This window comes from Thunnus maccoyii, chromosome 2 (assembly GCF_910596095.1).
Source record: "Thunnus maccoyii chromosome 2, fThuMac1.1, whole genome shotgun sequence".
In the NCBI taxonomy this organism is placed as follows: domain Eukaryota; kingdom Metazoa; phylum Chordata; class Actinopteri; order Scombriformes; family Scombridae; genus Thunnus; species Thunnus maccoyii.
The window spans coordinates 21307140-21319265 of NC_056534.1; the positions used below are offsets into that span (position 1 = coordinate 21307140).

Genomic DNA, 12126 nt, shown 5'->3' on the forward strand with positions numbered 1-12126 from the left:
AATAATAAATATTATAAAAAGTTATCATTTAGACCCTATGGTTCCTCTCAATTTTTTAAAATTTTTTTTTTAGCATTTTAACCAAATGCTCTCCCCTCTTCATAACCATAAACCTAAGAGAGGCAGCTGATCCATGGTTCTTTTCTTTGTAATGTCTGCTTACAGCATAACCCATGTCTCAAGTCATTATAGCGTGTTCAGTCAGACAAGAATAGTAGAATTACACTTAGATAGACTTAAGAATACAAAATAATGAATAAAAAATAAATCATTAAAATTAATTCAGCTTTACAATGTACATGTATTTAACTGGTGCTTATATTTTTTGTCAGATAAAATTAATCGTTAGATATTTTAAAATGAAATTTTATGTGCTTTCCTTACAGTATGCATGTGTTCCGCTTGAGTTTATTTTAACGTGCTGCAGGCCTGCTTATCAGTTTCCTACAGCCTTCTCTTGGTCTCATAAACGCTGTTTCACGTTCGGTTGTCGGCTGCCCTCGGTTCTCTCTCGTGTCTCATCGGTATTCCTAACCTATTCTCGGCGCGCGCCCCCAGTCCAGCAGCAGCAGCAGCGGCAGCACGCGCACCTCAGGAGACAGGACAGGGCATCTGCAGAGCTCGAGCGAACCTGGAATGACGCCATGAGCTCACACCGTGTGTGATGGAGGTGATGTTTTGGTAGGAACCGCTATCTCAGGCTGCTGTGGCGTCGCGTGAGGAACCTGAACACCACCATGAAGCTGCTGTTTGTAGTGACATTGTTCTTGCGCGAGGCGTTGTGCGGATCTCCGAGCGTCCAGATCGGTAGGAATTTAATTTCTGTCATTGTAACTATCATTCTTATCTTCACCTCTCTCGTTCATCTGGCCGTCTTAATTATTCTCCCTTGTTGGCTTTTCTCGTGCTCCCATTCATCGCTCCCCGTGTCCTCATCCTCCTGATGTGGGCCTGTCTTATCTCTGTCCTCCTTATTCCGCTCTTCATAAGGAGAGGCCTTCTGACTACACAGCGGCTGCTGCAGTGTTCCAGTTATGTCAACATTTTCATTTATATTTGTGTGTGAGCTTATAGGCGCGTACATCTGAGTAGCAGTGCAGTGTGGCGTGTGTGTGTGTGTGTGTGTGTGTGTGTGTGTGTGTGCGCGCGCGAGCACATGCGTGTTTGTCTTGAAGGTGTTAACATGGCACACAGCTCAAGGCAGATAAATCCAACACCATTCAAATCCAGCAGTTCAGACATCTTTCCTGAGCCACATTCCTTGTATGACCATACATGCAAGCACAACTACCCCTGAGAGGATGTGCTGGATTTCAAGCTACAGATCACTGTGTTCAAATACATGAAAACGCTATAGTTAGATATACATTAACTAAATATGTTAGAATTATAGTATTGAATTTATTTGGTTATCAAAACAATTTAATCTTACTGATGTGGTGTTTTTTTATGATTTCACATTATCACATTAAGCCTTTCTCTTATTGTCAACAGTTTCATATTAAGAGGCCCAAACCAACAACCAACTGCTGGGAATTGGCTACTCATTATAGAACACAAAGTATATCAATCCACCACTGAAAATAGTCCCCACAAAAATGCACTACAGACTACTACTACTGTTTTAGTAATGTTTGCTGAAAAGCAGTGGCCAACTCATGGGTAGACAGGACTACTGGACACATGGCTAGGGGCCAAAGGAGTCATTCGTCCCTGAAGTCAGAGCTCCAGTGACTGATTTTGTGTTGGAAAGTCATAGGACTCAGTCAAACATATTGGTCATGTTTTTATTCTCCTGATGCTGATCTGAGTTCTTTAATAATGAGTTATCTGCCTTTACCAAGTATAATGTAAGAATTGTAGGCCTGCAGGGGCCCCATTTATAAAATTAAACTGTATATTTGTGCACCTTTTTTTCCCCATTATGAACCAATGGGCTCTGGGCTGAATGCCACAGACAGGGCTGATAAATATTAAGTTGACTAACACATTGTGGATTTTGGTCTCTTTGTGTGGTTTCTGACTTGAGAAAAATATAGACTAACAACAGTCTTATCCTTTTACACCTCTGAAAACCTAAAATTAAACTGTTGGGGTGGTCCCATAAACTAAGCAAATTATTTTATTCATTTTTTTCTTTTATCATATGTCAGAGAGAGCCAACAGTCTGCAGGGTTTCATCCCAACCAAAGCCTCCACCGACTGATTGGCATTCCTAGTAAAGGGGAAGAACTCAGAAGTAACATCACAGTTGGAATGGAAACGTGAAGACTTTTGGCTCTGACACATGGTTGGTTTGACTTCCCCAAACCCACAGCATTGTTGTTCATTCAAATCCTTGCCACTTGGGCAGTGGAGATCGCTGATGCACCCCGTTTACTACTGACAGTCAACATACTTTTCTTTTAAACCATGACATTGACTGTTCTAAAACCTAGATAGTTTTTTTTTGCCTACACCTAACCAAACTTTAACCATGGTGGTAGCGGATAATTAAAACTGTCATAAAAATGTCACATGTAATATTTTTAGAAGACAATGTCAAACAACATATTTTGTCATAAGTTTAGAGGATCTTTTAATTGTGTGGTGTTGTATAGCTGTTTGGATCTAGGGGCTGATGGCTTACCCTTTGTTGGAAGTACACAGAAACCCCTGATGGTCAATATTGTTTCACACACTGGAATCCATATTTCAGGCATCTTACAGGTCTATAGAACCATGTCCACAGCACTCTGTTAAAGAAATGAACATTTTGGAAAATACACTTAACTGCTTCCTTTCTGGGAGTGATATGAGAAGACCGATGTCAGTCACATGTCTGTGTGTTTAATCATGGTTTGGAGTTTATTTTAATACAATACTCACATGCCATATGTACACTGAGAGAATTATGGGTTGCTGTAATCATTCCTCTAAAATGGCTGTGAAGTGATTCCTTCATAGAACGATTACACTGCGAGAAACTGTTATGTATAAAAATGCATTCTTAAATTAAGCCAAAGCTAATATGTAGCTCCAGCAGTCTCAATTAAGCAAATCAAGTCGATGTCTTCATCCTGGTAATTGCGTGTAGGTAAATCGCAACTAACAAGACATATCCTGTTATGTCACACCTCTGTTCATCTCCCTCCACTTGCTCCCAGTGGCGGCTCGCATCAAGTTCAAAGCTTTGATGCTTGCCTTAAAGGCAACAAATGGAATTGCACCTACCTACACTGAGTCACTCATCAGGCTGTTTGTCCCCTCCCGACCACTCCGGTCTGCAAATGAACGATGTCTGGTAATATCTTTGCTGCCTGATATGAAATCACCATCCAGACTGTTCTTGTTTGTGGTTCCAAGATGGTGGAATGAGCTACACAGCTACATACAGTCTGCTGACTCCCTTGGTGCATTGAAGAAATGCCTCAAAACTCAGCTCTTCCATGAACTCCTCAACACTTGAGCCCCCTAACCTTTTAGCACTTTAATTGTCGCTCTTCTTTCATGTTATTTATGGTATTTCTTATGCACTTGTCTACTTCCAGTTGTTTCTTACTTCAATAATTATATATTGAAAATAAACCTGTCTAGCGCTCTTTCTCATTGCACTTGTACCTGGTCAGCTCCTTCAGAATTTCTACCACAGCTCTTTCAAAATAACTGTCCTCTGCTTGATTGTCAAGAAGTGTCTGCCAAATGACAAAATGCAAATGCAAATATCCCAGTAACTTTGGAAGTTACCCTCTAGATTTGCCTCACCCAGACTGCTGAAGCTGTGGCTGAACTTCAGATGCATTTTTACAAAGAAGAGGACTAACAATGATCTTTCATTTCCCTATTGTTTTGATCTGATTTTTAGGTACAATGATGTTGGAACCCTGTTCTATTTTGTACATGCTACACCTTCTAACAGGCTTCACTTTTGGTTTACCCCATTGAGGTTTCACCTCGGCACCCTGAGACAGAGCTTTGCACTCACCACCCAATCAGAAGGTAGCAAACACACTCTATTGACCTTAAAAAGCCCACCCATTTTCTGGCCTGTTCCATTTTAAATTTTGTCTCTTAACTTCCTGTTGCTGGCCATAGCAAAAACAAGTAAAAAGTTGCTGTCCTGATCGGCACAGCCTGATATACATTTCTCAAAGTTGGGAACACACATCCACATATTTGAGAAGGTCATATGGCCTGACATGACCACATCCACCAAAGATATTGGATTAAAAAGACAATCTTCGCCACAAATTTATGTTTAAAGTTACCTAGCTTACAGCTAGCTGAGCTAGCTTACTTTGTGTTCTAGCTTGTGAGCATTGTGTGTCTTTTTCACAAAGTAAGTCTATGGGAAAAAGTCTTTTTGGGCCCAATAGCATCATGTAGCATTGTAATAACAAGGTTTGGCCACTTTGTCAAATTGGCTTCAGAGCCCATCGCTCTTCCTGGGGACTTGGCTCTGATGCTAAGGTATCCGTACAATCATGCAGATTATTTAGTTATTACCATTATCCGCGTTCTTCACAATCACCTAGCCAGATTGTTTTTTAACTTTATTGGTCTGTTATCTAAAATATCAATATAAATTAAATCATCTTTCCACCCAACTATGTAATATTTTATTGATGATCTAAGTTATAATTAGTTTGTTACATAATAAAAAGCCCATGCCACAGAAAAGTGCACTGTGCGTAATAATGCAACTAACCTAATAAGTTAGCACTGTGCACTTGTTTTGGGAAGAAATATGTACTAACACGTTTTGAACGGCCACACTCACACACCTTTTGTTATATCATATTGTTACAAACATGTATTAAAACAAAAATACCAACACATTCTGACTAGTCACCATGACTATTTTAACAGTAAGATGGGCAGCTGATCCCAGTGTTGTGTAGGAGAAATTACCTAATTAGTGGTACTTTTCAAAATAGTAATTGATGATTCTCAGACTGCTGTAGAATAAAGTCTCTTTCAGCTCTGTCAATCTCTCAAGCTGTATGTTATTTTATAAAATAGGTAAGATATTTGCTTAAATGTAGGCACAAGGTGACCACAAGCATCAGATGTCAATGTACGCAAAGCAACATATCTCCACTTCCGGTGCAAACAGGAATTTAACAGGTAAAATTAGAGTCATAGCGCTTCCTTGTTGTAATTTTAAGGTCAATAAAGCCCCAGCGCATCCATTGTTTGTCTCCCTTTTTCACTCAGCTACCTTGAATACAGAATATCCTCTTAAAAGTAGCCCATTTATCGTTACTTATTCAGCCTGCTCGCCCCCTCCACTCTCCCCAGCACTTGGGAAGTGCGGACGGTGGCTAACTAGTGGCGGTACCAGTATGACGACCAAGATGACTGGTGCATCTGTGAGAAGGTTCCCACGTTCCCACTGCCTCTTCCACAAAATATTGTACACTTCTGTTCACTGCTAGGCTACTGCTGCTCTGGACGCATCGTGACTTGCTAGTGCTTGCTATCCGGCTTACCACTAACTAGCAACACTGCTTCCCTGGCCCTCCCTTGGCTGGCTGGCTTGATCTTGGTCAAGGTAGTCACTTTGGTTGATATTTACTGCTTGCAACGTCGCATCTGAAGCAGAGGCCTCATATCGCCCTATATGGGTGGCTTCTCCTCTACTCATCTAATCACAGCCCTATGGCTGAGTTTTTTTTTACCAAGATTGGTTATACCAGCCCCCATAACTCGGGCAGCCCCGCTCTGCCTTGCTCACCAATCACCCTGCATAAAACTGGCGTTTCACATGGATATGAAGCAGCCCTTTCCCTGGTTTGACAAGATGCTGAGAAGGGGGTACGTTCTTCTATTCTAGGAAGGAAATGAGTAAAGGAGCCGTGACTGCACTTCCTCATATGGAGGCGCATAGGGGTTTTTTGTTCCTTAGATTTTTCTGGCTCATATTCATTCTGGGACATACATGGCTGACAGTGGAAAGTGGATCTGCCAAAGCATTTGAACTGCTTTGTCAGGAAACAGGTTTTTGCATTCTGTAACATCTGCTGATGCCCCCACCATACAACTGGATGACTGCCACAGATGTGACAGAAGCATATTTTCATGTCTACTGCTTCATCAAAGGAAAGAATGTTTTCCAAGTGTGTAGAAACTGTGCCTTAACCCTCTGAGAGACAGGAGCATGATGACAGGCTGCCCCATCTCTTCATGAAGCAAAAGCCCACATGTCTCTGGTGGTTTGATGTCAAGTGTCTGGATGCTTTCCAGCCAAGCCAGTGAATTTCTTTTTCTTTCTCATCTTGTTCTCTGCCTGATTCATGCTTTAGGCTGCATTCAGACCGAAAACAGCCCTGTGTTAAAACATTGCAAGGGGCTGCGTTGGTGGGGGCATGTTGTTTAGGTACTGGCGAGACAATGTGCTTGTCATCATCATAGTGGTGGCACCAGAGCGCCCAGGCGCCAGTTAGTCCCCAGACCTGATTCAGATGATGGCAGACAGTGCCTCATGGCTTGGGAGAAGTTGAGTATCTTGTGCCTCCAAGTCACCATAGTTTTCACAGTCCAAAATGCATGGGCCTCCTTGACGTGTGTTCACGGACTGCTGTGGGGGCAGTGCCCTCAACCCGTGTTCATGCCTGCTGCAGGATATACATTCGTTTCTGCAGGGTCTGTAATTTATTTAATTATAAATTACATTTATATTTAGTTTAGTCAGAAAAAGATTAAGAAGCATGTGCTCAATTGTTAAAAATAAATAAATAATATGTGAGGTGAAAGCGGCTTTCTTTCTGAAGGGCATGGTGAGGTCTGGTTGGTGACACTTCATGTCCGTGACATATTCTACAGATATAGACATTGAAACCGTAGTGAAAGGTTGTTGCTGGTATGATGTTAATATGACTACAACAGATCATCTTCTCTATCTATTTTTGCCAAGAATGGCGCGCGTCACGCCGAAAAAATAGCCGAGACCCCCAATCTCTAGTGAGGTGCGCGTCTCACGCGGGCTGTGTGGCTGTTCTAATCTGTTAACATGGGAAATGAAAAGCAAGAGGTTCCATGATGCACATGCGCTGCTCACGCAGGCTGTGTGTCTCAGGTGTTAGTCCTTTCCTCTGCCAAAAAATCAGGGGATCTGTGCCTTGTATGTGCACCCCTCATGCATGTTTACAAGGATAGGGGTGCAGTGGAACTGCAATTTAACTCGAAATCATTCATTCATTTTTTTCCACAATAACAGCAATCATAACAATAACAATAACAATAACAGCAGCAATAGCCAGGGAAGGACACCAACAGGACCACGAAGGACCACAAAGGCTTGTCCTGCATCCCAGGGTTTTCTGTGAGATGAGAAAGCACAAAAAACTCTGGGGAAGAAGCCAAGTTAGTAACATTCATTGATGGTACATGAATGCATAAAGATGGAGAGGAGGAGGAGGAGAGAGGAGCTCGCTGCATCATGGGAAGTCCCCCGGTAGTCTAGATCTATAGCAGCATAACTAAGGGCAGATCCAAGGCGAGCCTGGCTGGCCCTAACTATAAGCTTTATCAAAAATGTAAGTTTTAAGCCTACTCTTAAACGTAGAGAGGGTGTCTGCTCCCCAAACCGAATTTGGATGGTGGTTCCACAGGAGAGGAGTCTGATAGCTGAAGGCTCTGCCTCCCATTCTACTTTTGAAGACTGTAGGAACCACCAGTAAGCCTGCATTCTGGGAGCGCAGTGTTCTAGTGGGGTAATAAGGTACTATGAGCTCTTTAAGATATGATGGTGCCTGACCATTAAGGGCTTTGTAAGTTAGGAGAAGGATTTTAAATTCTATTCTAGATTTTACTGGAAGCCAATGTAGCAAAGCTAAAATGGGAGAAATATGATCTCTCTTTCTAGTTTTTGTTAGTACATGTGCAGCTGCATTCTGGACCAGCTGGAGAGTCTTTAGAGACTTGTTAGGGCAACCTGATCGTAAGGAATTGCATTAATCCAGCCTAGAAGTAACAAATGTGTGAACTAGTTTTTCTGCATCTTTTTGGGACAGGATGTGCCTGATTTTTGCAATATTACGTAAGTGAAAAAAGGCAGTCCTTGACATTTGATTTATGTGGGAGTTAAAGGACATATCCTGGTCAAAGATAACTCCCATATTCCTTAGCTGGAGGCCAGGGTAATGCCATCTAGAGTGGCTATATCATTAAATATTGTGTTTCTAAGGTGTTTAGAGCCAAGCACTATCACTTCAGTTTTATCTGAGTTTAGTAGTAGAAAATTGCAGGTCATCCAGGTCTTAATGTCCTTAAGGCATGCTTAGAGTTTGTTTAACTGATTGGTTTCATCAGGCTTCATTGATAAATATAATTGGGTATCAACTGCATAACAATGAAAATTTATGGAGTGTTTCCTAATAATATCACCTAACGGAAGCATATATAAGGTGAATAGTAGTGGTCCAAGTACAGAACCTTGTGGAAGTCTGTGTCTAACTTTTGCCCTCATGGAGGATTCATCATTAATGTGTACAAACTGAAATCGGTCTGATTTAAACCAGCTTAATGCAGTTCCTTTAATGCCAATTAAATGTTCCAGTCTCTGTTATAGGATGTGATGGTCAATTGTGTCGATTGCGGCACTAAGATCTAACAAGACGCTCTAAATCCTGACTGAAAATCCTCAAATAAACTATTTTTATGTAGGAAGTCACATAACTGATTAGAGACTGCTTTCTCAAGGATCTAGAGAGATAGAGATAAATGGAAGATTAGATATAGGTCTATAGTTGGCTAAAATGCCTGAATCAAGAGAAGGCTTCTTAAGAAGAGGTTTAATTACAGCTACTTTAAAGGATTGTGGTACGTAGCCTGTTACTAAAGACAGATTGATCATATGTAGTAAAGAAATGCTAACTAAGGGTAAAACTTCCTTAAGCAGCCTAGTTGGAATGGGGTCTGAGAGACAGAGTGATGGTTTAGCTGAACAAATCATTGAAGTTAGTTCAGGAAAGTCAACTGGAGAAAAACAGTCTAAATATATGTCAGGTTTTACAGCTGTTTCTCAGGTTCCTGTGTTTGGGGATAGATCTGTGCCTGTTTAGGGAAGGAGGTAGTGAATTTTGTGTCTAATAGTTAGAATGTTATCATTAAAGAAGCTCATAAAGTCGTTACTACTGAGAACTATAGAAGTGTCAGCACATAGCCGTAGCTCTGCTGTTTATTGTGTTTTATGTTACCGTCATCAGCCCTGTATATTCCACTTCTAGTATGTGCTTTTGGTGGCTACGTGAACCGTATTTCCGTATATAGGCTCTACTTGGGTGGCCAACCCAGGTAGATTAAGACCTGCTCAGGTAGATAAAATACAAATTCCAATTTTTTTTCAATCAAGACGCCAATTGTCATTTCACCATGCACACAGGCCAGCACACAAATGCTGCCAAGAATAAATATCACAACACTGCTAACTGTAGCCTCAGTTTGTGCCTCTCACAGAGCTGCTGGTACAGTTAGTAAGTCTGATAAGAGACAACAGAGAGGCGACATTGTGCTAATAACCCAAAGGGCTGACGAGTGACAACAGAAGGCTAAACATTAATATGATAAACAGCAGGGCTCCGGCTATGTCCTGACACTCTTCCACAGACAAAGACACACCGGAGAGCCTCTCGTAGAGCCACTAACTAAGCCACAACCAAGATACCACACAGGAACTTTTACAGTGCGCCATGAATGTGCTTCTACTGACTGTCAAAGCTCTAGCGGACTCTCTGTTTCCAGCAGGGACAAGGAGAGTATGACAGCAGGAGCTGCTCATGGCTGGTTATTTTACTTGCATTTCTACTTTGTCACCTGCAATTTGCTGTCCATCTGACTGTCACCAATCTGTTCAGCGCCTCCATAAGGAGGCAGGGGTAGTGGTGCTCTGGTGGTGGTGAGTCAAAGTAGCTGAATCTGTTCTGAGTGATCCTATATTTTAAAAATATGTATCAATACTTGCAATATTGATTTTTTTTGTCCCACCCCTAATACAGACAGGTGTTAGAAATGTATTTTTCCAAAGCAAGAAAAATTTAATGTTCCAGTAAGCGACACCAACTGTGCAAATAGGCACATGACAAAAGGCTAAGGAGAACAACTCTGGACCAAAAGCAGAGTTAAAGTGTTTTGATCTCTTGAATATATTTTGAAAATGTGAAATGTATTTTATTATTTGAATAGTTATTTATTTTTTAATAGATTATTTTTAATAATTTATGTTGGCGTATAGTTATTTTAACATGTTCATCAAAAAGCAGAGTTAAAGTCTGTTTTGTTCTTTAATATACTTTGAAAATCTAATTTATTTTAATATCTAGTTACTTATTTCTTAATAGTTATTTATGTTGGCATATAGTTGTTTATTTTGAGTAGCTGTTTGTTTGCAATAAACCATTATTTTCCCACTCATTATTCATAAACCTTTGTTTTGACTAGTTTATTACTGAACTTGCCATCACACACCGTGCCACCTACCACAAAGTAAATTCTCAACCTGTGGGAAACACTGGTGTAAAAAAAAATTTCCATTATAATATAATAGATTTGTTCTGCATTTTGGTAAATATGCATATTCACTTCTGGTGATTCTCTGACTTCTTCTAATGTCATCATATGGTCAAATTTTTAATTGTCTTATATTTATGATTCATGACCAAATACCTGCAAAATTAATTACATTCCATTCAGCCTCAGCAGCTTGTGTGTTGTGCTGATTAGCATGTTAGCAGGTTAATAAGTTCAACTAAGATGGTGAATATAAACATACCTGCAAAACATCGGAATGTTAGCATGAGGCTGTATTCAGACCAAATCAGGCATTGCAGCAAAAACGCCAGTCCTCCCACTCATTTGAATGGGGGTAGTGTGTTTAGACTGCAGGGGCTTTGGCCACAACAGTGCTCCACTGGCCTGAGGCGAGAAAGTTGATCCAGAGTCAACTTTTGGAGAATTGCTGTTGGCTTCCCAACTCATTTTAAAAAAGACGAGAAAAAGAGAGAGAGAGAACTGAGACCACCAGCAAGTGAGTTAGGGAGAGTTGCTGTGGTCAAGCGAGCTAGAGAGTGAATGCAGAGAGGGAGTGCTGGTAGTGAGAAAGCTAGTGAATCAGATCAATACAACATTATAATAAAACACAACTTTCCAATTGTTTCACAGCGGTTATGTTCTAGAGCACAAATAAACACGCCCATACCTCCGCTCAACCCTGTGGTGGTGCGCCGCAACATCTGATTTGGTTTGATACATCCTTATCATTGTGAGCATTTTTGCATGCCTACATAAGCATTTAGCTCAAAGCATCACTGTACATATATAGCCTCACAGAGTTGCTAACATGGCTGTAGACTCTTAGTGTTGTTTTTATTGTTAATTGTATATGTTTGGACTGTTGGTTGAACAAAATAATTGAATTTGTTATCTTGAGTTCTGGGGAAAAGATGGGCATTTTTCACTATTTTCTGATATTTTATAGACAAGACAGTTAACTTATTAAATTAAAATTTGGCAGTATTATCTGTTAAGTGTTTTAATATTTTTTTTAAATAAAGGAGCTGAATATATTAAATTTATTTTGACTTTCTATCCACAGAAGCTTTAGAGAGCAGAGGTCCTGCTTCCCTCCAGGGCTTATTTGTGTTGCACTAGCCTCTGCTCCATAATTTATTTTTCCATAGAGTTTCTTCAATCTGCCATTCTGAATAGCTGAAAAATGATACTTGTGTAATTTGTTCATATTCTAAGCTACATGGTATCTACTATTTATTAGAACTTGCTAATACATTTTTTGGCATTCGACAACTGCAAGTGCCATCAAATTTCATAGGATTAATAGTACAGTAGTAGATTTCAATTAATCTAGAATATTTACAGAAACCCTGAATATCATGGTTCAGCATTTCAGAAAAACTGATAAAAGAAATGCAAAAATACATTTTGGAAAAGAGGCTAGCCCTGAAGTGGGGCAGAACTTTTGATCTCCATGGCAACAAGGCAACCCTTCACTAAGTACATGTGCCAGGCCTGGGCCGGCAATATACTTTTGGCTGGTTAGCAACAGTGGAGTCCGTGACTGAGTAGTTGACTTGACTCCCACATCATTATTGCACAACTGTTGGAGGTAGGGGTGCAACTGATCACAAAACT

At 40.5% G+C, this 12126-nt stretch overlaps 1 protein-coding gene across 3 annotated transcripts in view; it reads left to right on the forward strand.

Annotated features, from left to right (window-relative positions):
* The first annotated feature begins 345 nt into the window (after positions 1–345).
* LOC121884031 (glutamate receptor 2-like) overlaps positions 346–12126 on the forward strand; it is a 101081-nt gene continuing 89300 nt past the window's right edge. For 2 of the 3 annotated variants that reach the window (XM_042392560.1, XM_042392553.1), the window contains exon 1: positions 346–807. In XM_042392560.1, the coding sequence (XP_042248494.1) occupies positions 738–807 (70 nt within the window). In that variant the 5' untranslated portion in view covers positions 346–737. The remainder of the gene's footprint in view (positions 808–12126) is intronic. The other variant, XM_042392570.1, reaches the window with a different exon arrangement.